This window comes from Scomber scombrus, chromosome 7 (genome assembly GCF_963691925.1).
Source record: "Scomber scombrus chromosome 7, fScoSco1.1, whole genome shotgun sequence".
Lineage (NCBI taxonomy): Eukaryota > Metazoa > Chordata > Actinopteri > Scombriformes > Scombridae > Scomber > Scomber scombrus.
Window position 1 is genome coordinate 29,332,417 of NC_084976.1, and position 26,071 is coordinate 29,358,487.

Consider the following 26,071-nt stretch of genomic DNA (forward strand, 5'->3'; position numbering starts at 1 on the left):
GGATCCATTTGGACACATGGCCGGGATCCAAACTATCTGCTCGAGGTGGAAACGGATCAGTGTTTTTTAGCTTTCGGCTGTTTGCACTTCTCAGCTTGACATCGTCTCCCTGCACGTGTGTGTGGGATTTTTTCCTCTTTTTTTTTTACTTTTTTGTGCCAAAACAGGTAGACTCTAGTGTGGACTTAGATGGTTATTCTTCCTTTCACTGATTACCTTTAGATTGGTGGCTTTAGATCATTTATAACACTAAAATTCCCACTTTTTCTACTGTAGTCTAAACTGATTTTTTTTAGTTTAGTCTTGCTTTACACTGTGTTATCTTTGTCTACAACAGAGTTTGTCCAAAACAAATTAAGTACAACTGAAGGCGACAATTTTGTTGAATGATAGTCTTTAGGCTTTGAGTCCTTTTTATTGGTCCTAACAGTGAGGAAATTACACTGCGGACAGTATCTGGAACCAACCAGCTCAAATACATCAAAGAGCCCACACAGTTATGAAATGAATTTTTTTTAAGTATTATTATTATATTGTTTGTTTTTCTTTTTTCCAAGGCGGCAGTAGATGTGTAGCCCATCTTAAAGCCACGCAGCGATAAGCGGCCAAAAGACTTGGAGACGAGAGGCTCCGGCAAGCCTCAAAGCTTCTGTGCTTAAATGACAGAATGTGCTCCGTCATTGAGAAGACTGATTAAAAAAAGTGTGTGTGTGTGTCACGGTCAGGGCGGCAGTGGCATATGGCCGGAGGGGCTTAAGCATAGAGAGAGAAGACATCTGCAGTTCCAAATTACTGAGGCAGAAGCAAGGAAATGAAATCACACAGATTAAAGGGGAATCTGGCTCATTGTTCTTATGGAGGAATGCCTCATTTGTGAATAGCACCAGTTTGAGTTTTTTTCTTTAATTGTGATAAAGTCATAATAACACGACTGTTAAAAGCTGCTTGATGGTTTAATTTAACTGGCATTTAAGTTGTTCTTCATGTTATCGTCACTTTATCATAGAGTGAGATTAATTTGTAAGAGTCTGAGTGTACTTAAAACACTCAGACATAGGTAAGAAATGAGCAAGATGGTACTAGTTCTGTGCTCTTACTTTAGTTTTAAATATGCCAGAGCCAGTTTGGAGAAGTTAGGCGTCTGTTATTGTGCCTCAGTGTTTCTGTAAATGTTACAGTATTTTCTTTTTCTGTTGAAATCCCTCTGTATAAAAAAACACACACACACACACACATTTGTTTATATGTTGGATGGCGGCCAGCACACACAAGCCACAAAGTTTAAAAATTCAGGGCACCAAAGACCTCCGCACAGTTTAACAGTGTACATTGTAGAGAGTAAAGTGTTTATGGGTGTTGCGTGTGTGTGTGTGTGTGTGTGTGTGTGCTGTGATATATGATACATTGTCAAACACTTTAAATAAGCAAACATTAAACCGAGAAATTGCAAATGTTGTTCCTCACACACACACAGAGTCCAGGCGGAGTGCTTCTCATTGCTGCATTAAAATCTCTGGTTTCAGATTCAGGGCACCGATTCAACACAGACGACTTGTATTGTCTTTATTTTGAGTAAATTCGGCTTATAGAAGCTTGACCGACGATATTAAACGCCAATTTTCTTTTATACACGTCGACGGTGAGTATAAACAGTATACAGATTGTACTTATGTTTGCATGATTCAGACATAATGTTGTGCAAATAACCTTTAAAGAACAGAGTAGCTGGAAATATACATTGATTTTGCTTCAAATGTTAGTGTGTGTGTGTGTGTGTGTGGTGTGTGTGTGTGTGTGTGTCTGTGTTGCCCTTAAAAGGCATTTCAAGACATTCAAACTCTCATTAGAGATATTTATAAATACATCATGACCACTCATATGTCTTAAATGACCAAAAAAACGAATCATAGTGTAAATACTGTATGTGTTAAAGCTTCACAAATAATATTAATGTATAATACCTTGCAACCCAATCATAGTTCCTTTTGGTACAGCACTTGTTTTTTTTGTTTTGCTTGAATCACTTTGTGCAAATGTCTCTGAAATGTTACAGTCGTAAGATTCCTTTAACCTTCGTGTCGTCCTACCGGGTCAAATTGACCCCGTCTGTTTTGACTGTTCCTTCATTCCTCCCTTCCTCTCTCCTTCCTTCCCTTCCTTCTTTCCTTCCTCCATCCCCCTTCTTTCCTCCTTCCTCTCTTCCTTCTTTCTTCCCTCCCTCCTTCTCTCTTTCTTTCCTCCCCCTATCTTCCTCCCTTCCCTCTTTCCTCTGTCCTTCTTTCGTTCCTACCTCCCTTCCTCTTTTCCTTTTCTCCTTCCTTCCTTGCTTCTTTCCTTCCTCCCCTTCCTTCTTTCTTCCCTCCCTCCTTCTCTCTTTCTTTCCTCCCCCTACCTTAGTCCCTTCCTTCTTTCATCTGTCCTTCTTTCCTTCCTTCCTCCCTTCCTCTTTTCCTTTCGCCCTCCCTCCCTCGTTCCTTCTTTCCTCCCTCCCTCCTACCTTCCTTCCTTCCTTCTTTCCTCCGTCTTTCCTTCCTTTCCTCCCTCCCTCCTTCCTTCCCTTCCTTCCTTCCTCCTTTCCTTCTTTGACTCGAGGACAACAGGAGGGTTAAACACCAGGAAGAGTTCCGCCTGTCTGCCTCTTTTCTCCATTTTCTGTTTATGTTTCTGTCTCAGTCTTTGTAGAATTACCTGAAACCTCGTATCCTCTTCTCCGTTTTTGGCTTCTGAGGTTGCGTTCTTTCATCTTTCTAAATTTTACACCTTTAAATGATACCATCGCTGGTCTTTTCGGAGACGAGACCATTATTGAAAAAGAGGGGTTATTTATTTTTTTTATAGCTCTCATACGGCTTCATCAGTAACCACCACATGGTATTGAATTGAAAAACATGGCATCCGCTCCGCAGAGGCTTAGACATAATGAAAAATATGCAGCGATTGAGCATCAAGGTCATTCTGGCAGAGTATTTCTCAAGAGGGCTGAAAAGTCATCTAAGGAGTGAGCAAATAAGGCCAGGTGGCTGATGAACTCCAGGAATAGTTTGACAAACCCTATCACCAGTGACAAATTAAAGTGTCAGTGGCCGCCCTATGTGGCATCACGTTTCCTGTGTTGTTCTGTGATAAGCTCCACCGCTGATATGAGCCAACAGCACTTTACTGTCTGCAGAGTAGACTGAGAAGGCCACGAGGACAGAGGTACTGTAACAGGAGACCCGGGCAGATGCTTGTCTCTGAGTATTGATTGGACCAGACGTCCAGACGACTGTAACCGCCACCGACGCAGGAAGGCAGGCAGACACGTGGGCTACCTCCTCCTTCATCACTGCTGCAGCTGAAAGGAACAGTCTTTCAAATCTGACATGACACATTGTCACACAGCGCTTTGGACGAGGGAATATGTTTTTCCTGGGTTCATACTGCTATCACACATTTAAAGTTCCATGGTGTCAGAGACCCAGACAGCTTTAATATACATTTTCACACAGTGCTTCTGTTGCACAGCATGTTTCCTTGTTTCTTCCTGTAGAGACTTTGTGTCACAAACCTCTTGGCAGCGGCAGCCACAGTTCGCCGGAAAAGCTGTACATAAATAATGGCTAACTGCATAAGGACTTGGCAGGGAGGCTGAAAGGATTGTTGTGGTGTGGGTGTCATTTCAGGTTGCTAGGAGGGAATAAAGTAAGAGGTATGATTACTGTGACCTAGCAGAGTGGTTTGTTGTTGGGTATAGTCTTAAAAAGCACAGCTTGAAAAGAGTTGGCTTATTGAATTGTAAGTAATAAAGATGCAGCTACAGTTCTCTCTGATAGGGAACAGTATGCAAATATATGAGAAGTCTGGATTCATTAAGAAAAATGGTTTCTTCTTATCGCCTCCTGAAAGTGACGATCTTACTTGTGCTGCTGTCTGAATCGATAAGTACGAATGCAATGCTCATGTATAGTGTTTGCATTAATGTAAACAGCAGCTATTCCTGAATTTAACAAAAGAGAGCAGTGATAAGGCAACATTTCATCACTAAGGAGACGCGCTAACACGATGAAACATTTACTGCTGCATGGTTTGTTTTTTTTATATTCTCATTTGTCGTCATAATGCCTTAGAGACAGGAATTGCTTGGGTGTCCAATTCAACTGGAGAACACTGAGCTTACACATACTTATTTAACCCTCCTGTTGTCCTGGAAGGAAGGGAGGAAGAAGGAAGGAAAGGAGGGAGGAAGAAGGAAGGAAAGGAGGGAGGTAGAAAGAAGGAAAGGAAAGAAGGAAGGGAGGAAGAAGGAAGAAAAGGAGGGGGGAAGAAGGAAGAAGGAAGGAAAGGAGGGAGGAAGGGAGGGAGGAAAGTAAAGAAGGAAGGGAGGAAAGGAGGGAAATAAGAACAGAGGAAAGAAGGAAGGAAGGAAGGTAGGAGGGAGGGAGGAAGGAAGGAAAGAAGGAAGGGGGAAGGCAGGGGGGGGGAAGAGAGAAGGAGGGAGGTAGGGAGGAAGGAAGCAAAGAAGGAAGGAAGGAAAGAAGGAGGGAAGAAAAGGGGATGGAGGAAGGAAGGACAGAAGGAAGGGAGGAAAGACAGAAGGAGGGAGGAAGGACAGATGGAAGGAAGGAAAGAAGGAACAGTCAAAATAGACGGGGTCAATTTGACCCGAGGGAACGACAGGAGGGTTAAATACTATAATACTACTCAATTAACAAAAACATTCTGATATTATTGGAAATTATTAATGGAAATTTCCCAGTCACAAACACAACATATATGAGTCATGACTGTTACATGTAATTTTAAATGCAACGTCATGTAATCAATACAACCAGCTGTTGCACGAGAGCTGAAAACATGGCTGTTCGGAGGGTCCAAAATGCCTCCCGTGTATGCAAGCATCCTATAATATATAAGCACACACTCACTGTGGCTCTTATACGCAGACACATTCAGCCTCTTGTCAAGGCAGCCACAAGAGTAATGGCCCCAGGTCTCCTCCTGAACACAGACTAATGAGAATCTCAAATCCGACAAGCAGAGTGCATTTATCACGCACTCACACTTAATGACACCACCACCCAGGCTCAACAGCATGCTCACGCCAGTATCTAGCCCCATTATAGATGGCCCCGTTTGTCCCCTCGCTTTCCTATTATTATAGCTGCTTGGTCAAACCTATTGGAAAGATGAAGAGCGAGTAGAGGAGGAGGAGGAGGAGGAGGAGGTGCGGAATAGAATCAAGGTTCGGCGGTAGGTCCGCTGGCAAAAGGAGAGCTTTTGTTTTCCACTTCTCTCTTATTTCTTCCTGTCTATCTATCTTTTTTTTTTTTCAGGCCCTCCCCAGTGTGTATCACTCTATTCTCAACTTCCTTTATTCCCTTTGTGTCTGCGTCACTCATCTCTCGTCTCTAAAAACCCTAAAATGAAGATGAGTGGAACACTTCGGCTCGGGAATGATGACGGCAGTCGTTAGACAGATACAACAGAGACCACTTTGATCTTCCGCTATGAAATGTTGATTTTTTTATTTTTTATTTATTTGTGGGGTGTCATGGAGCTTTTGCACAAGGACTCTTGATTTGAGAAACTTAAAAGAAAAATCTGTCGAGGAAACCTGGATTGTCAAATGATTAGACACCTGGCAATGCATATTAAGCAGCGTGTTATTCATATGATTCAGAGGGAAATGTTGATCCATGAAAGCAAAGTTCTTTTATGTGAACATATCTACTTTTTTTATATAATCCTAAATCACTATCTCAAGCTGTGGTAAAGACTAGTGTTCACTTCAGTAGTAGAAGTAGAAGTCAAGGTAGAAATACTGACATCCCAGATACAATGGCTCCTTTACAAGGATCTTAAAGTTGTAAGAAAGGGAAGGATGATTTGAGCCCTAATTAGATGGACTTCTAAGCAGGCCCCGCCGCCTCTAATGACTGTTGGGGATTTAGACAGAGGTAAGAGCTTATCCTTCTTAAGTGCTGGAAAGGCAACATTATCTAAACTTGAGATCTGGGCCGTGCTTCAACACACAACCCAGACGCATTAGATGCACGCAGGAACACAGGCAGCCAACATTGACTTAGCAACACTTCAGTGCTGCTGAGAGGCTAAAGGTGCCACGTTTGCAGAATAACAATGGACAACAGGGACTGCTGCCTCCTGATGGCGCCCAGGAAATGAAATTGGATTACGTCTGTCAGATAACATCTAGGTCTCTTTTCGGACGGTCCATCTAACAGTCATTTACTTTGGCAACTCAGGAGATGTGTTGCTTTAAATTTAACTGCCTCTATAGAACATAATTCACAGCCAGCCAATCTTTAAACCCTTTTCTTTTTCCCTCGATGCTCCATTCACAGCCGAACAAGAACCACAACAACTTTAGTCAACTTTTCCAGTGTAAATACAACCTTAAATGTCTTTGAGCATGTTGTATGCAGCATGTCTAATGTTTCAACAACCTGAACAGTTGTCATATGTGAAGTTGGAGCAATGTTACGTCAAAACACTATCATCTAAATGTTATATTTTGTATTAAATCAGTCAGATTAATATTTAGATTACAATTACTGCAGACTGTTTTAAGTTGCCACTCCAGTTTTCCAATAACGTTCACTAATCCTATCAAAAAGGATCCATCTGCTGCCCCCTGCTGGTTGTCTCTCACTAACTGACTTTTAAGTAAACACAGGCTGTATTAGCCCTTAACATGAAATACTTTGTTTACTTTGTGTATTAATGTGTGTTTACCCAACTGAAACTACTCAAGGTGCAGAGCTACACTAGTCTAGATATATTATCTAAATAAACAGTATTTACTATACCCTGAAAAAGTTCCACTGTGGGGCTCATACTAATGCGAGGCAACGTGAGAATGATCATTTTATAAGCTTGAAAGAAAACAGTTCAATCTAACAAATGATTCGGCTTTGTTGCATTTTGATGATGTAAAATAAACACTACAGAGCACATCTGAACAGAAAGCTTTCCACTATGTTAATATAGTTGTCCATAGCAACAGTTAGTAATATAGCTAATATTATTAATATATACCAGTACTGATATCTTTAGAATAACAATAGTGTCAAATTATTATTTTTATGCTAATGTATGCTATAAACAAACAATCCCTTTTTTCTATAAATTGTGACAATTATGTTGAATTGGACATTTTATAGTTGGGAAATAAAAAGCTTCACCAGTGGACTGCCATTTTTTTCTACTCTGCTTTCAACATGTATTTGGTATTTCTGCCAGCTGACATGTGGATACCGATGTAGCAGTTGGGCAGTTTGCTAATACATCATCATTGCAGGCCTTTCACAACACAATGGTGGGGTCAGTTTAAGAGAAGTCAAATGTATAGTGTCGTGTGTCATGGATCGTCATATGTTCGTCCCATTTGACTAGTTCGGTTAGTCATTAAAGTAATTCAGCACTGTTGATAATCTGGTGCTGCCTGTGGTGCTCAGTGCTGTTGAAGCATGACCTGACAGTCTGAAACTGAGTGGTGGGATTGATTGTCGGACTGATTCCGGACCAGTGAGCCGTGAGACGCTGTCATTCCCCTCCCCATCCTCTTCCTCATTTAGATTTACTTTCCTACTGTCACTGTTCATGTCCCATTCCTCCGTTTCATGCCCTTGCTTCTAGTGCTTTCCTCCCATGTTGAATGACAGTGAAGTCTTTGAATGTTGCATGATTGCCCGTGGCCATTGACTTTTCTTGGGAGAGACAGAGTTGTTAGAGCCGTAAAATGAGATAAACTGAGCTTGAAAGCTCCTAGGTCTTAGAGTACGTGTTTAAATGATATCATCAGTGTGAGACAGCGCTAATAAAAGTGAGGTCAGCTGCCACTGTAGGCTACTACCTTGAAAGGTAGCTCTGTCCTGATAAGACTGCTGTCTCTTTTCATGTCTCCTCTTAGAGCTTCTGGTGTGTGATGAAGCTGACGCATGGATGTTGGGTTTTAGTGGAAAAGGCATCTAATAATTGGATGCATGCTCCGCGTACAGGGACTGTTTGTCCCAAAGACAATGATGAAGTGTTTAATCTTACCAGGAACAGCGAACCACACAGGCATGATGATGCCATTATCTTTGCAAAGCTCTTTCCTCGTGAAGCTTCACTCTTATCCCTGATTTATATTTCCCTTCATGAGCATCGACCACTCAGATTGCAAAAAATCATTCATTTATAAAAGCAGGGCTCACTGCTTTTGTTCTTGTTCAACTGAAATTCACCAAATGTACTTTTGTCACCCTGTTCCTTGGTAGCTCCCCCCACTCTCTTTTTTTTATAATCTCATTGTGGTAATGTGACAGGGATGGATCTTCAGGGTGACGGCTGTGTGATTGCCTCTGCTAACAAGGGATAAAGGCGGTGGAAGAATCTTCACAGCTATTTATCTTCCTTTGATCAATTCAGAACAACTCTGCCTTTGTGTGTTTTACCTTTTTTTTAGTAGAAAGCTCTGTTTCGGCACTGTTGAAACTGGGACCTCTTCTTTTGACAAGTCTAACAGAAATAAGCAGGAGGCCTCCTCGTTGCATCACAGCGAAATGAAAGACTTTCACGCTGAGTGAAGGCAGCAGTGATCGGATCGGTGCAGGAAACCAGGTATCTTATCCCTTCAGCGCTCGTAAAGTTCCCTCATCTGAACGAGCCAAACTTTACAGATATGTCACTCATAATTCACTTCCCGTCGAGAGGGAATAAAAGTTCCGGTAGATTGATAATTCATGCAGAATATCTTTCAAAATAGGAAGCAACGAGTTTGAAATGCAAACGGTGCAGCAAGCTAATTGGTACCACGGGGGAGATGGAGATCAAAGAGCCTCTGTGTTAATAGAGAAGTCGCACTTCTTTTTGTGTGAACGGACACAAAGCCACCATGAAGTCCTTAAAATGGTCGTCCTCAGCCGAAGCATCCAAGGCAACAGCAAAGAAAAACTTCAGCATGTATTTCCAATCAATGTATCACCCGTGTAAGGTTTGTGTTAATTGGTTCGGACTGAGTCAAATTTTAATGAAACCTATGAAGAGTTGCTTGTCAAGGTGCTTGCTAATGTTTTACATCTGTTTTCAGAGGGGTTTTGATCTGAGGCTTTTACGGCTTTCTGTGCACCTGTACGGTATCATAGCCCGACCAAAACTGGACTGTTGAGGCCAATGCTGATTTTCGATATTTGGAGTTTCTGAATAGTTTGTCAGGTATAAACCCTGAAAACATAATTGATCCATTTCCCTTTGTTTTTGTTCGGTTTTGTTTATTTTTTTGCTTGTTTGTTGTTGTTGTTTTTTAAAATTAAAATCAAGATGCATATTAGGCAGGATATTTTACTAAAAAATCAACTTGTTAGTGCCCTCTAGTGGACAAATGATCATGGTCATAAATTACGTTAAGTTCGTCATCTCTACACTATTTCTTGTTATCTGCAAGCCGACATAAACCAATATGATCTCTTCAATAAGCTATTAGCAGCTGATATATTGGTCTGGCTGTCTAATTCAATAGTGTATGTACTGTTTATCTGATTGGCCAGTCGAGTACAAGTTCAAGCTCCTTTCCCTTTGGAGTCTTCGCTGCCTTGCTTTCTCATTTAATGTGGTACCTATTTTTCTTTCCACAGTGCTATCGTATAATATTATCTGTGTAAAAGCCCCCCCCCTGCACTCCATACTCAGGCACCAGTAACAGCATCAATAGCATTACAAGCCTCAAACGTGCACTTCAAGGTTACTTATTAGGTCATTGTCTTGTATTGGCTTTTGGACAACTTAACATCAGGTCTAATTGTTGTTGTCATTTTGTCCAGCCTGGTTGATGTATGAAGTTTTCTTTTAGCCCAGGATTTATTTTGAGTGGTTTCTGGCTTTTATATTGACAGCAGAATGAGGACCTGCCAAGCCAAGCGTCTAGAAAACCTTACACACAGTGCCTGATCAGACTATTAATTAGGTATAATGGCTAAGTACCACATACATGTGCAAGGCACACTTACGAAACCACATCAGATCAAAGGAAGGCAGACAAACCACTTTGCACTGTGCTCTTCGCTTCCCTTGAGTTTGTATCTACACCTGGGGGAATGCAGGAGACTAACAAACATCGCCAAAGCCTTTAACCACCTGCTTTGCTTTGACTCGGAGCCCAAAACGATAGAGGTGTCTAAGCCTCGGTTTGGTCTTAATGTCCATGTCTTGGCAACTCTCTCTCCTGCTTTTCCCTACTCAGTATATTAAAGCATTTTTCCCTTCCCCTTTCCTAACTGGTTTTGTTGAAATATCTGCTACATACAGCTAGCTTGTTCCTCTCGTTGTGCCCTTGTAGGGGTCAGCAGTTCTGTGGGAATCATGACAGACCCAGGCAGCACAATAGTGTGTAAAAGCGTGCTGGGACAGGAGATTATATCTGCTCTTCGCTGCTTTATATCAGCCCACTTTCTGCATTGTTTTAGTGTCACAGCAGATGAAAGTGTGCAGCATCAGAACTACAGGGGTGTTGTATTTCTATGCTGTGCATACAGAGTGTCAGTGTGCAGGGGAGGAAGCTGATTTTATTTTCAAAATTGTGTCTTGGAAATATCTCTTTACTATATATTATTTATGCTTTGTAAATATGCTTTCTGATGTTTTTCTTTTAATTCCACAGATTGCCTGCTGTCTTTCTTTATTCATGGGCATTAGAGCTGCATGAGATGAGATTATGTGATGTTGATTTTAATTGTAGTTTAATCAAGTATACCATTGCCAATTAATGGAATAATACGGTTGCCCTTTGCTGAGTGATTGCTGTTACAACTGCACTCTGTAAAGTTTAGGATACTCTCATTTTCTTACTCACCTCTAAAACGATACCGAGGGATTGTCTTCAAGTCGATAAGTTGGCTGACTTCGACTGTTGGGTCAGATTTGAATCCCTGAAATAGAAAAGGTAAAAATGGAAACACACAAAATACAGAAAACAACAACACTCAGCCTGCTTTCCCCTCTTGCTCTGCATTTCGCAGCAGTAGCCTCTGGGGGTATCCAATTATGACGCCCTTGAGGGAATGACAGTGCTTGGATTTCTGTCAATACAGGGTTCAGGTAGTGTTTCTCAATAACATTGTGAATTATTGATGACGGAGAGATTGAGAGGAGAAGGGGGTTCGTTAACATTCATTTTTATGTATGAAGAAGAGAAAGAGAGATGAGGGAGAAATGCCGCCCAGCATATTTTAAACTGATCTGTTTGATTAGGTGACCTGAGGTAAGGCTCGTTTTGAAAATGTCATAAAGACCCCAGAAGATTGAAGGTGGATCTTGATTGACAGGGAGCACAGAATAGTCAGGGAATTATAGGCCTTTCTGAAGATGAATCTAAATAATTAACAGCAGACTGAGGGATGAAGAGTATTCCACTGGTGCAAGCCCGATCCCTCTTCCACTGGATAGCCCTCTGGGCTTTTTTTCACCCATTGCAAATAGACATCAAGACGATGGATGACGCCTGCAGCAGTTTTTCAGATCGATCAGAGAACTGTCTCACTGTCTGAGTCCTGCATAGATCCCTCTGATGTCTGGCCAACTCGCCCTCTGTGGAAAGAAGTCCTGAGAGTAGGCCCGACTGGAGGCAGTGGTGTTTTATTTTCAGAGAGCGATACCCGCAAATCAGTGGGTGTCGAGCAACAATTTATTTCCACTCTTAACTGAATTCTAGTTGTTCGCTGAGACACCGATATTTGTATCCTTGCTCTCGAAAAACTGATGGTGTATGTCATATCAGTGCAGTGCTGAATTTCTAATTTCCAGAACTTTTGCGTGGCTCTTGCTGTCAGCTTGGTTTTACTTTGACACCGATCCTCTAAAGATTCGCCACGGAAGCTCAAGTATAAACCGAGCTCTAATCTGTGGGGACTCTTTGATGAGGACAGAGTAGAGTAGTCTGACACGGGGTGACAATCGATGGCCTCTGCGACAGGACAACCCGTCAGTTGTCTGAACTCTGTGGGCGCTGAGGTTAAGACAGCATTCCTCTGGGAGCAGGCTGAGTGGCATTGATGGCAAAGAGGTCCCAACCTCCCCTGACAGACAGATCTCATCCTGGATGCCATCTTGCCCTCTCTCTGCTATGGCACAACGCAGCCACTATGAGAATCAGAGTGCATTATACCAACATACTAATTCAAGAGCTATAAAGGACTTTGGGGACCATTGATTTTCTATTCTTGGTAAAAGGGACGAAGCCAGCCATCACTCCACTTTGACCAGCGATGCTAATGGACTTTTTAAAAATGTTGCCACAGGATCCCCCTGAGCCATGCTGTTTTTTTGCCACTGCAGGGGCCTTTGAAGTATACTGAAATCCCCAGCTCCTTCATCTGAAATGTTTGTATTCAACAGCCAAGCGTCGATGTCTCTCAGCTCTGTCAAGTGTTAATACACAGCATATGCCCGGTCAGCCACAGGTAAAACTGGAAGTCTAAACTCTATCTCTGATTGAAGAATGAAAGTAGAGCACCAAGTAATGTTACGAAGCACTGTTTGTGTACGTGGGTGTAAAAGTGCTCAAGCTCCAATTTTTGGGTGTGCTGTGCCAGTATCAAACCATGTAATTTCATACACACAAGTAATGATTTTCTAAACCATATTTTTGTCTTCAGTATACACAAGAAAAATGTCACTGAAAATGCCTGAGGCAGTGATTTGAAAGACCATTTCATTGGTGTTTTTATTAGAGCTTCATCAAGGTAGAAAAGTAAAATTAACTTCTTGATCCAAATGATGAACCCTTATCATTTCAGTGTAGTCTGTACTAAAAAACCAAAAGCGCCACAGGCAGCTCTACAGTCTACAGATATTGATAAACTGTAGTGATCTTCTTTTAAAGGCATTCTTAATTGGAGCTCGGTTGTAACTACACTGGAATGAACTCATTTGCGCCACTTGTGTAACACCCATCTGAAAAACTAGCCCACAGAATCTACACCTCTGTGTCCTGTGGGGGGTTGTTCTCTCAATTATTGCCCAATGCTCCTTGATCCCAATTCCAATTTGCCGCGACGACGTCTACGTGGTTAGCCATTGGAAATCTAATTAGCAAAGTTTCTCCTGTCTGAGAGGGTTTGAGTGCAGAGTTGAAACAACTGCAGGGTAAGGGGGGAAGAATTTCAGCAAAGAGCCTGAAAAGTCTTAAGCTGATATTTCTTATGGAAACAATATTGATGTTCAATATCCACTATCAAATACGAACCTCCTTCAGGAAATTGGGGTTTTTGTCTAATCATTTTCTATGTTAGAATGCCTGCTATGAAATCCGGGAAATGATGTTGAGCGCTAAGAGAAAAACAGCTCTGTGCAGATGGCAATGTGCTGTGTGATTCGTGTCATGGGACTGCAATGAGACCGGTGGTCTGATAAACCTTCCAATTCCAGGAGTTTTGGGGAGGGACAAAAAAGGGCCTTTAACAATGAAATGTTTGTCTCATCATGCACCGTTCATATCATGTGTTGTTTTTGCCTCCTGTCACATTAAAATTCCCATGAGGTTGTTTTGACGAAAAACAAAAAGAAATCATCAGGTGGGTTTTTATATACTAGTCTGGCAAAACAAAGAAAGCTGGGCAACTTGACACGCTGATATTATTTCCTAATGTAAATGGAAAATTAAAGTTTCAATCATTAGAATCCTTGTTATTGTTTGAATACCATGGGCACCATGGAAACGTATGTATCTATAAGCTCCATTAGCACCACCATAATACTCCATATAGTGATTATTTGGAATTCTATTGGAGTTTATTTGCACATAGAAGAAAAAAAAATACATAATACAAAAAAATAATACATGCAGATTTGTTGAACAATAACTAACAAAAAAGAAATGTGCAGGATTAGCCAATAAAACCCATCAGGGCTTGTCAGGTGGCACTCCTATAGTGAAGCATACAACCTAAAAACTTATGAATAAAGCAATACAGACGAATATAAAAGCTGAACAAAAACAAACATTAAAAACAAATTAAACTACAGTACCATATCACCTTCTTTTATTCATTCAACAATCAGTTTCTGTCATTTTTGTATTTGACTCATTAAATACAATCTCTGTCTCTTTAATAAAGTTGCAGAAAACTTCAATAATGTGTCCTCCACCCACCTTATCGTCTTGGTTTCCATCATCATACTTTAATGATGCCGCCCAACAACATCGGAACCTGATTTGCAATTGCCTGCTGAGAGCAAGAGCTAATGTGGCTAATTGTGTCTGAGATGATGGAGGAGAGACCGGGTGATGTGCTCACTCATTATGCAGGCCAGTGTGTATCACAAACATGTCAGAGTCGAGTATGGCGGGGCTTAAAAAATGTCCACAGCCAAGGTGCTTAGAGATATCCAAGTGCACAGAGGTGGGAGGTGAGAAGTATACTCTTCTATTCTATGGCTATCAAAAAAACGAGTGGATTAGCCTCACTGCCACTGAAGTACTGGTGAGGTCTGGGAATATTGGAGGGGTGATTTTGCATTAGGCTTCAGCTCCGCGGTTTAGTTGTGTGCAGCAGGTGTTGGCAGAAAATAGACGTCCCTGGAGTAGACAGGTGCATATAGTGCAAAGCAGTTGATTGAGGATAAAATTGAGATTTTAAGAGTGACTTTTTTATGGGACCATTATCTCTGGCCAGGTGGGGACTGTGAAACCTGAAATTTGACTTGCGAGACTTTATGTATGTAATTTAAACGACTCCACTGCCTCATCCTTGCCAACCAATAAAGGCCAAGATTCTCTGATAGTTTAATTTCTGCATGAATCCAGTAAAAAGGCCTTGAGACTTCTACACAGATGTGGTGCTGCTGGTTAATTCAAATGAATGGCGGATAATCAATGGAGTGCACTGGTGTCCCAGAACCCCTATCATTCAAAGCGGGCCACCTGCCAATGTCTCTCAGATGGCTTAACAAGTCCAGTTCATTAAAAACAAAATGATCCGAGCCCTTCCGTCTAAACCCCCTCGAACACAGAGAGAGCAAACATGAGATGAGATAAGTGCTGGCTTATTTCCCTTGGACACCTGTGAAGCTCATCAGCGGTCCACTACGGTCATCAAGACTTCACAGGAAGTCATTAACTGATTAGACTTTGTGTTGAAGTTCAATTAAGAAAGTTCAGAAATCAACAGGGGAGTTTCATTGTTGACGATTTTACACGGGAGGTAAATACGGGATCTCAGAGACTAGAGAGAGAATATGTGTTCCTGCTGCTTCCATTTGTGCTGGAAAAGGTCAAATTGCATACGCAGCCATTTTACCGCGGTTGTCCTCCCGGGACGACGCCAGAGCTGGAACAGAGCCAAATTAGTCTTACCTTTTTTAATTTGTGTATTGCAAAGTCTGTCAAACAACTCTATTTATTGCATATTTGAGCCTAATTAAAATGTCAAGATTTTGTTCGATAAGTGTTTAACAGCAGCTCCAAAACAAGACCAGACCATCATGTGGCCTTTCCTACTCACTTCCTGTCCCTTGTTAGTAATACTTACATAAACCACAGCTACACAGCTTGAGCACAGATGTTTCATATTTTTGTGCACTAAAATAAATGACATTAAAACAGAATTGAATGCATGCAGTTTATTTCAGGTACTCCATGAATTGAGTGATTGAGCCTTTTTTTGGAGTCTCATTTAACCTTCGTGTCGTCCTCCCGGGTCAAATTGACCCCGTCTGTTTTGACTGTTCCTTCTTTCCTTTCTTCCTTCATTCCGTCTGTCCGTCCTTCCTTCCTCCATCCCCCTTTCTTCCTTCCTTCTGTCCTTCCTTCCTCCCTCCATCCTTCTTTCCTTCCCTCCTTCCTCCCTTCCTTTTTTCCTCTGTCCTTCTTTCCTTCCTTCCTCCTTCCCTCCCTCCTTCCTTCTTTCCTTTCCTCCCTCCCTCCTTCCTTCTTTCCTTTCCTTTCCTCCCTCCATTCCTTCCTTCCTTTCTTCCTTCCTACCTCCCTCCTTTCTTTCCTTCTTCCTTCCTTCCTTCCTGTCTTCGTTTCCTTCTTTCCTTACTGTCTTATCTTCCTTCTCCTCCTTCTTTCCTTCCCTCCTTCCTTCTTTCCTCTGTCCTTCTTTCCTTCCTTCCTTCCTCCCTCCCTCCTTCCTTCTTTCCTTTCCTTTCCTTCCTTCCTTTCTTCCTTCCTACCTCCCTTCCTTCCTTCCTTCCTGTCTTCTTTTCCTTCTTTCCTTACTGTCTTATCTTCCTTCTCCTCCTTCTTTCCTTCCTTCCTCCCTCCTTTCCTTCTTCTTCCTTCCTTCCTTCCTCCATTCCTTCAGTGACATCCCTTAAACAGTTTATAAATATAGATTTATTTCTGTAAACTGTATTTGGGCCATTAGAAAAAAATAGGTGGACAAACTGGAAAGGATCCTGATCGAGCATTTCTCCTCCTCAGTGTTAAAGGAATAGACTGTAGGCTTGTTAGTTTACATCATTATGGACCTTTATCCTTACTTAGCCAATCCCCCTTTTTTCCGTCTGGAAAATTGCTTAAGGCCATGACAGTTCAGACTAACTGGTGCTGCATCAACAGGCAGCCAGAGGAAGTTGTTTTTTTTTTGTTTATAGCATTGCATCAGTGTTGGCGTGTACTTCTGTCAGCATCTGTTTAGTGTGCTGCCTACTTGACACAGTTTTCTAAGTGTTGTAATCTATGGCAATCAATTCTTTAATCCTGAATTTGATATGGCCTAGAGGCAAGGCTGTCCTCTCTCGTCTTTGTCATTGTGCAGCTCCTCACACAGCTTTAAGTGCTTTACTTTCACCACTAAAATGTGGTAGAAATGTCTCCGCAGCAGCAGCTCTGGGTAATGATAAAGTCATCAAGTGACTTCCTGGCTTTTTCGTGGAAGTGTTGGTTTGAGTTTCAGTGCATATATAGCTGGTCTTTCATAGACTCTGTGCTATGATTGTCTTGTTATGCATGCATCATCATCATCATCATCACTCTGCTGGCTGCCTTCCTTTGGCTAAGTACCCTGTAGTTTGTCAATAAATAATGCCTTCCTTCGTCACTCTTCTCAAGAATATAATGTTCCCTCGATGTGCTGCTTATGTTTTTGGGTGACAGTTTGCTCATATTTGTCACATAAGTGAATAAATGCATGGGTTGTTTTCCATCTCTTTCCATTGTGTTTATAGTTGTTTTGTGGGCAATAAAAAAGCATTTATATGACCCAGGTTCATTTAAACCTCCTGTTGTCCTCGAGTCAAGGAAGGAAGGAAGGGAAGAAGAAGAAGGAAGGAAGGGAGGGAGGAAGGAAGAAGGAAGGAAAGGGAGGAAGGAAGAAGGAAGGAAAGGAGGGAGGAAAGGAAAGAAGGAAGGGAGGGAGGGAGGAAGGAAGGATGGAAGGGAGGATGAAAGAAGGAAGGGAGGAAGAAGGGAGGGACGGAGGAAGGAAGAAGGAAGGAAAGGAGGGAGGGAGGGAGGGAGGAAGGAAGGAAGGAAGGACAGGAGGGAGGAAGGAAGGGAGGAAAGGAAAGGAAAGAAGGAAGGGAGGGAGGAAAGAAGGAAGGACAGACGGAAGGACGGAAGGGAGGAAAGAAGGAACAGTTAAAACAGACGGGGTCAATTTGACCCGGGAGGACGACACAAAGGTTAAACCTCTTGGTTGCCCTGAATGTTTTTTTTTTTACATTGTTAGGGATTTTTCTCATGGATTTGTCTCTTGGAGCTGTACCACTATAACATAATTTGTTCATTCAAATGGCTGTCGTTCTTGGCAGGAAAAAAACTGCCAAATCATGGCATATGAGGCTAATCCATCAGGTATATTGTCCTCGTATATTGCCTAAGGCTGGCCACACAAGCTGTTGTAATTCACAAAGTAAACACAAGCAGACACCCACCCACTCTGCTCGATTTATGGCATTGTGATCATCGCTTGACCTCATTGCTAAATGCAGCTTTCTCCCCTGCATTTAAATGAAGCAGACTATTATCAATATTGATGACAGTTCATGTTCCTGTTGACTTAATTTTCTTGCTCCCACTTAAAACCATGTGGCCCGAGTCTTATTGCCAAGCGGTGCAGTGCATAAACTTGGGAGGGCTTGTAAGAACCCCTGCGGAGGACACGTTGTCCTTAATAAGTTGGCATTCAGCACGGGTCATCACAGTTTGAAATGTATTTAGACAATTTCTCTGCCATCCATCTGTCTCTGTCTCTTCCCCTCAGATATCAAACAGATGTGAAAATTAACATTCCTGCAGCCTTATGCTCTTTCCAGACCAACTCCAACATTTATCATAACTTTCTGGGTTTCTTTTGTCAAGCAGTTAATTTTAAAATGGGAATCGGTGGCTTCATGCAGGTGAGCTTGCATCATCTTTGCGTCATGAAGCTTGTTGTTGCTGCTGTTTTTTTTTTAGCTTGTTTTGTTCTGTTTTCCTCTGAGATCACTTGTCAAATACAGTCTGCGGTGTCGTTGCATGTTTGTCTTTGACTTTTCTGTTGATAAAGTTTGTCTTTATTGTTACTAGCCTTTGTAGGTGTCTTTTTCCTTCTGTTGAGAAACAACTCAATGAATGAATCACTTCCTGTTTACCCACCAACCTTTTTTTCTTTCTGTGAGTATATTGTGTTTACATCTGTGTATTTGGCACCAGATGTCAAGAACAACAAATGCAAGCAAATATAATTGGTATAATAAAGTGTGAAATGATGATGCAGTGTTCTCATATTGTTAAAAATATATTTGATTTTCATGGTCATTAATTGTTTTCTGTCCTGTTTTGTTGGTTTGTTTGATAGTTGACGGTCATTTCATTATCAGTAATTGAAAGTCTGGCTTTGGTGCAAAAAAGTGATTTGATTTTGGTGGGTTTTTTTTTTAAATCAGTGGACTCCACTTGCTCGAATTAGAAGAATCTGTTCCACATATATCCCATATTATTGCTATAAGCATTTTTTAATATTAAAATAACAAATTAACAGTGTGCAGCTTTCTTAGTTTCATTATTTTTCGTTTACCTTTTCTCCATTTCTGTACCTTATTCTTCAATACCATACTTTCTTCTTCTTTTTCATCACACAGCTAATACATACGGACATAATAACACATTTCAATGGACAATATGCAGTTTCCAGTTCACCTTACTTGCACGTCTTTGAGCTGTGGGCTGAATTTAAACCCTGTGACTTTCTTGCTGTGTCGTGAAAGTGCTAACCACCAAGTCACCTTTGATTATTTTTGTCAAATTGTTTTGAATGAACTTGGAAAGCAAGCTTGAAAGAAAGGTGCTGGTTATAAAGGTAATGCTCAGTGTCAGTGCAGGTGGAGAGAGGTGTTGTCCTTGGCGTAGGCGAAGATTTAATTGTGCTAAGTAACTTGTGAAAGGTGTTGGATGGCAGTAAATGACGCCCCCCCCCCCCCCCCCTTGGTGCACTGCTCACCCACCTCCACCCTCCTGCCCCTCATTTCCTCCTTGTGTCTTGTCCCCTCTCTGGCTCCATTTACCTCGTTTTTGTGTGCAGAGAGACACATGTTTAGCACACACTCCATCACATTGCCGCATTGACGTAAGACACTGAATGCAAATAAGGACTTAGCTGCTCGATGTATACTGAATATGATTATACGCTGTTATATATATATGCTCAAACTTTCAGTGTTAGTTACCATTTTTTCTTCACAGTAGTATTGTTACTGATTCATAATGCTAGCCCTTCCTAATCCTGCAATCTTGTCTCATTCTAGGTGGGAACGTGAATCTGCTGTGGGCCATGTGTTTCTGGTGAGGTCTCATCTTCTGCCAAAATGAGGCTGACGCCCGGCTCGCCTCGACCCGTCCCGCTAGCCGTCCTGGCTCTCACCTTAATCGCCTTCTTACCTCAGCTGTCCTCAGGAGCCACGCCGTTCCCCCAAGACCTGGAACCAATCAGCGTTGTGGGCAGAGAGTGTAAGTAAAAAAAAAAAAAAACACAAAAAAGAATGTTGTGTTGCCACGGTGATCTTTGTTGCAGGAGTACATGAAAAAAGTAAAAGGAGGGTCACTAAGGCATTATATCTCATCACAGGGAAACACAGCTTAGTGAGATGGGTGTGTTTTAAGGGCATGTTCACACAAAGCAGATTTATAGAGGTTTATTCTGCTGCTGCTGGAATATTTATTCCTTTTTTTTAGTTCGTTTCAACTCAGGAAGCAGTTGCACCAACATGCCGAGAAAAAAAACACACTTCTGAATCCGACCTGAGGGTTTGTGGATTGTTAGAAAAGTCGTAGTGTAATATGAAGCAATACTGAGAAATCATTCTGACATATGATTCCTACGTTTTTTAAACATATCATTGACTTTTACTCACAGTGGTCAAAAGACAGAAGATACAGCAAAACCTTTTGACGTTAATTTGGACTAAAGAAAACAAACAGCAACTCAACAGTGACTCAATTTGTCCACTGATCCCTTTATGGTTCAGTTCAAACTTCAACTCTCTCTGTGTGTGTGTGTTTGCCCATTTGGTTTTAGTTTGCTTGGGCTTGTTTAAGTTTTGTTTTAAGCTGTCGATCAAATCCTGCTGCGGGCCAAAGAGTCACAACTACTTTATTTTCTTCTTTGGTGATGATACAAGATGACAGTCACCAAAACTATCAAGAATGAGTTAATCCTGACTTCATATGACTTCATGAGTACTCTTCTTGGTTTGTTGGGTAACAAGTCAACGAGAACATGATATGAACCAGAATTAAAAGAGCAACGATTCATCATTACATCATTTTTTCCTTGGTGTGGACCAACTTAGCTGAGAGTCATCAGATATTGATATATACACCACAAAACGCATCCAAAATAGCTTTTTTTCACTCATGTATGAAACAGAAACATCAGCAACTACTTTAATTATAATTTGGAATAATTCAGAATAATTGAATCAAACAAAATAATTTAGTAAAAAGATCATTTTGAATTATAACCCAGCCCTGCATGTGACTCCAGCACTAGAAAAGTAAAACCCAGAGAGTCGAGCACCAGCTGTTAAGATTAGCTTTTGACTGAGAAGGATCCTCAACATCTGTGACACTCTCAAGACACTTCTTCATCGGACCACCCTAGGGACCCATCAATGGCACCCAATCACTGGGGAGGTCTACAGAAGAGGTCCTGTCTGCTAAACGTAATGGCCCATAATTGATTTAAGAGGTGGCTGAGACCATGGCCCACACACTGTAATTGATCTATCTGGAACAGTGTAACGCAACCATTAGCAGAAATAGCTGCTCTAATAGTGCTATATGTGGAGCGCCGTCCCAGGTGTAATGAGAGCAATTTGTCACCTCTGGCTCCAGCAGGTGACAGCATGGCAGAAGGTCTCGCACAACTCTGTGCAACGTCCGTTATGAATCTTAATATTTCGTCAGGCTGAAGTCAATGAGATCCTACCAGAGTCCGTCCTTTTTTTTTTTTTTAAAGGAAAGTGGGCAGACAGCTCGCCTCAGTGTCTTGTCTTTTGTGTGAAAGGCTGCATGCTGAGGAGAAGAGTTTGATTGACCAATTTAGGTTTTGAGAGCCCAATTTTCAAATTCAAGCTGCTTATACACGGAGCTGTCAGTGGTTTTTTTTAGCTTATTAAAAGGGGCTGTATTTAAGAATTGTGAACTAATTTACATGTATTAATAGGTTTTTTATTGCTAATGCCTGACTTTCTCGCTTGTGGACTAATTTTTACGCAAAAGACTCCAAATGATAATGTCGTCGTCTTGTCGAGATGTAGAGTTTTGGCCATTTAAGTGCACTGCGACATGTTGTTTTCATTATGCATTAAATGGATTGTGTCACGTTAAGATAGTTTCAAATAATTTTGAGCTTTTTTTTGGCCCAAGCACACTCATTCAGTATGCAGGGTGTGCCAGTTCAGTGGGCTTAAAATAAATGAAGAGGCTCATTTTTTTATGATGTAATGCCAATGCTGGTCTGAATTGAGCCTGAGGATGTAAGAATCTGGTTTCAGCCCTCGGCCACAAGCATTACATGTGCTTCTGGAGGCAGATATCTTCACTAACTCTGGGCATCATCACTTTTTCCTGTTAACAGTGGTGGAGCTATGGAGGGATTTCGCCCTTAGCGGTGTCCTGACTGCCCCCCAACCTTTATAGGATGTAAAAGTGCTGAAGAGTAATTAGAAATCCTCATTCGCCAGAGGGGGGGGGGGATAGTGGGGGTGGGCCGTTGAGCCACTGGGAGTCTCTTCACCAAACAACACAGCAAAGGTCCAGGGCTCAGCCAGACATTAGGCGTTTAAATCTTTTAAACAGTCGATTCCCGACGAGCAGTTAGGGGAACGTACGGCTCCCTGTAGAGAGACTAATTTCAGATTGTGGTGTATTTCTAGCGGGGATTGCTAATTCAGCAGCAGCAGCCCAGGTCAGATGGGAGGCTGGAGGGCACTTTATACAGTACTTTAAGGATCCAGAGTGCCGTGGCCTTGAGCTCAATCTTTGCTTGGTTATAAAAATAAAAAAAAGGAAAAGCCTGGGATGTCTCTGTGATGTGGAAAACAGTCTGGTGTCAGTATTGAGCAGGCTAATTTAATGTCTGCCAGGAGCGTCTTCGCTTAGAGGGCATGTCCATCCGCTTGCCTGGTTGTCATTCTGTTATTTAATGTACTGGACACCAGCCTCTCATTGTTTAAATTAAAGTATCTCTCTGGCGACTTAGTCACACCGTTTGAGTTGCAGCAGAAAAAATGGAAGAGTGGATATTACATTACACTCCTTCTCTTTGCACCACTTCTCTCTTATAGAGTTCATCTTATCTTGCAGTTTTTGTGCCATCGCATGCTGCACCAACTAATCTTTTATTATGCATGAATAGACTTGATTTCCATTGAATTGTATACTTAATGTATATACTGCCTGCAGAGTCAGAGATCCTATATTCTTACCCCTTTTCTTTTAAAACCACATGATGTCATTTTCTTATCTAAAAGGGGCAGTGTGGCCAGTTGGAGTCTCTTAAAAGGCACTCATGACAACGCTAACCTTGCCTTTTGTGATCTCGGAGACGGGTGAATACCATTTGAATGTGTTGACCAGACAGGCAGATTTAACTGAGTTGCTTTTGATTTTATTTCCTTGTCCTCACTTGGCACCATCTTCAGACGTGTCTGTTAAGAAATGCTTACCAGAAGCCATTTATTTAAATCAGTCCGAGACTTCTATGACTCCACCATCTCATTTGCAACTTAAGATGCTGTTTTTTTTCTCCTGCTCGTCCACCTCCACAAGTACAAATTAGCATACAGGGTATACTTTGAGTTTTCAGCACAATAGGCCAAATTGTAATCTCGGGTTAGTGTTTTTTAAACTGTAACCGTTTAATGTTGTTCGAAGATACTTTGTGGTGAATAAATACCTAGCTGTGTTTTGTCCTACAGTCTCTTCACAGCTGTTAAACTGATGAACTGAGCTGTTTGACATACTGAAAACTAAAATTGAATTACATTTATTGGAAACCTGGTGGAACTTTATTATTTTCTCACTGAACTAATTTCAACATCTGAGTTTTGTAACATGAAAAGCCTGTTTTTTTTTTGTTTTTTTTTATCTCGTCCTTTCAAAGCTGCAGAAATATTGGTCTTTACATTCAGCAGGCAAAACTTTTCTTATATATAAGTTTGAAGTTTTATTCTTTGTTGCTTTGGGAAAAGGGATATCTGTCATATGTGTGTTTTCTAGCTTTTTCTGAGAAGACAGTAGCTGGTATCTTCCACTATTACGATAACATAAACAATATTCTCTTTCTTTGTCATTCCTCCAAACAGCCTCCTACCTCTACCCCAGCTTCCAGGGACTTATGTCGGACAATGACACCGTCCGCCTGGGCCTGGACTTCCAAAGGATGCTGAGGATCAACCACATGCTCTACATCGCTGCTCGGTCAGTCAAACCTTTTATCTATGGAGCTTTTTTGCATAACATGATCAGAACCCAGAATAATTTTAAATATATGAAAGTATGCCTGCAGTCTTTTGTTTCACATATATTTTAGCAATGGTAATTTCAATCCTTATTTAAACTGATAGTTGCGTGAGAGGCAAATGGGCTTTTAAAGGGAGACAAACTGACAAAAAGTCCAACAGCATAATTAGGGGGGTAAAAAAAGAAAGAAGTCAGCAAGAGTGAACATAACGTCAACATAGATCTTTTTAAAAATATACAGTATTCAGAGGCACAGCGAGCAATAGGAAGAGGAACACCACCACCAAGTAACTTACAATAAAAACCTGTGACAGCGTTGACAGTGAAATTATTACTTTCACTGAGAATCATTTCTACAAGTTATGTATAAGTGATGGGCCTTGAAGACAGAGGGAATTTAGTCAGTCATTTGGGAATCGAAAACTTCCAGAAGGCTCGACAGGAAAGACTCAGCAGAAATAATTTTTTATTGTTGTGAGCAGTTCACACCTGAATCGACCCAAACTTAAACTTTTTACGACTGTGTAACACTTCCCAGGCACAACCTCCGCACCATGCTGCTTTCATGTTTGCAGTTTTGGCAGAACATCCTCTGTTTTTCTAGTGCATCTCTCAGCCTAATTACACGTTCCTCCCCTCTTGATCAAGATGTCGTAGGTTAATTATCTAAAGAGTATGAGGTTGTATCTCCTCTGCCGGTTTTCATTGTGCAGAATAAATTCTGCTCCAGTTTTTTGGCTCTGTCCCAAAATGCAGTACTGTCACTGCCAAGAACCCCATCCAAAAAGGTATGGAAAATCTTAATGCACCTAAATGGATTTATATTTTCCACAGCTGCATACAACAAAGTGCATGCCTCACTTCACAAAGTGATTCATATGGGTTGTGTCGATACTTGGAAAAACTCTCTTGGTGTTGGAAAGTTTTTTCTGAAGTTGAAAAAAGCCAATAAACTTTTTTTGCCTGGTAATCCACCTCACACACTCTCAGTTGCTGAACAGTTTCAATCGATCCCATTGAGCGAAATAGAGGTTTTCAGGTTTTGGTGAAATGGTTGAATCAGATCATTTATATGGAGCCTTGAATTAGCAGAAACTTAAAGTCTGACGGCCCCGATAATGGTGTCTTGACTCTTTATCTCTTGCAGGGACCATGTGTTTGCCGTCAATCTCGCCTCTTCATCGGAGCAGATAATCCCACAACAGGTAAGAAAATCTACCCAAAATCTTCACAGTCACATCTCTATGGAAGTCCAACATATAACCTTTCTCTATACATGTTTGATTCAATATCCATTTATTTTAATGTGTGGCTTGTACATGCCATCTGCTCTCAGAACTGCACTCATAGTCTGTTGATTTCCTCAATTTCAAAGCCTCACATCCAGGATTAATCTTTATTCTAAGAGTCTGGCATTTTAAGTTTAAAGAGTTTTCGAAACCTCTTGATCCCTTTGAAATCAATACCAATAATCTGTAAGTTACCAGCAGAGATTTTAAAGTACCCGGTCTTGACATTTCTCTGCGATTAAGGCTGAAATAGGTTCTAGGATTTTGGTGGTCATTAAATATACGGTATGAGAAAATGATCAAATCTTTCACATAACGGGTCGGGGCTTTGCATGTCAACAGTGATATTCTGGATAATATATCACTAGTACCAATAGGCCTGTACCTGCTCTAAAGAAGGGTTAAATGCTTGGCAGTGCTGTCTAGACTTTAGATGGCAATTCTGACCTGTTTTTTTTTTTTTACCCTGACTACTTTTACAGAAAAAAAAAAATCTCTTGAAATGTTTCTATCTCATTATTTTTCCTCTCTTACCCTTTTGTCTGTCTTTCCATTCAAGGATTAAGCAATCGCTCTTTGTCATATATCCAATAGAAGTGGAGTTGGGCTCTTGTGGCTTTTTGAAGTGCCATGCTCCCTCCTATCTGAATCTCATTTGTCAAACATGATTGCACTTAAATAACAGCCCTCAGGGGCCCTGGACTTTTGTTTGTTTGTATTTAGATTAGCTGCAAATACGGATATTCATTCTGATAAGGCCACCACTCCATGTCGAGGAGATCTAAACTATTGATTTGGGTAGAATGTGCTGCAAAGAAATGAGAACTTCTGAGCACTACAATGCTAGTCCATCTATTTT

At 41.2% G+C, this 26,071-nt stretch overlaps 1 protein-coding gene across 1 annotated transcript in view; it reads left to right on the forward strand.

The window, feature by feature from the left end:
- sema6e (sema domain, transmembrane domain (TM), and cytoplasmic domain, (semaphorin) 6E) overlaps positions 1-26,071 on the forward strand; it is a 110,871-nt gene that overhangs the window by 6,714 nt on the left and 78,086 nt on the right. The window contains exons 2-4 of the mRNA XM_062423349.1: positions 19,705-19,906; positions 23,767-23,881; positions 25,071-25,128. Coding sequence (XP_062279333.1) covers positions 19,765-19,906; positions 23,767-23,881; positions 25,071-25,128 — 315 coding nt within the window. The 5' untranslated portion in view covers positions 19,705-19,764. The remainder of the gene's footprint in view (positions 1-19,704; positions 19,907-23,766; positions 23,882-25,070; positions 25,129-26,071) is intronic.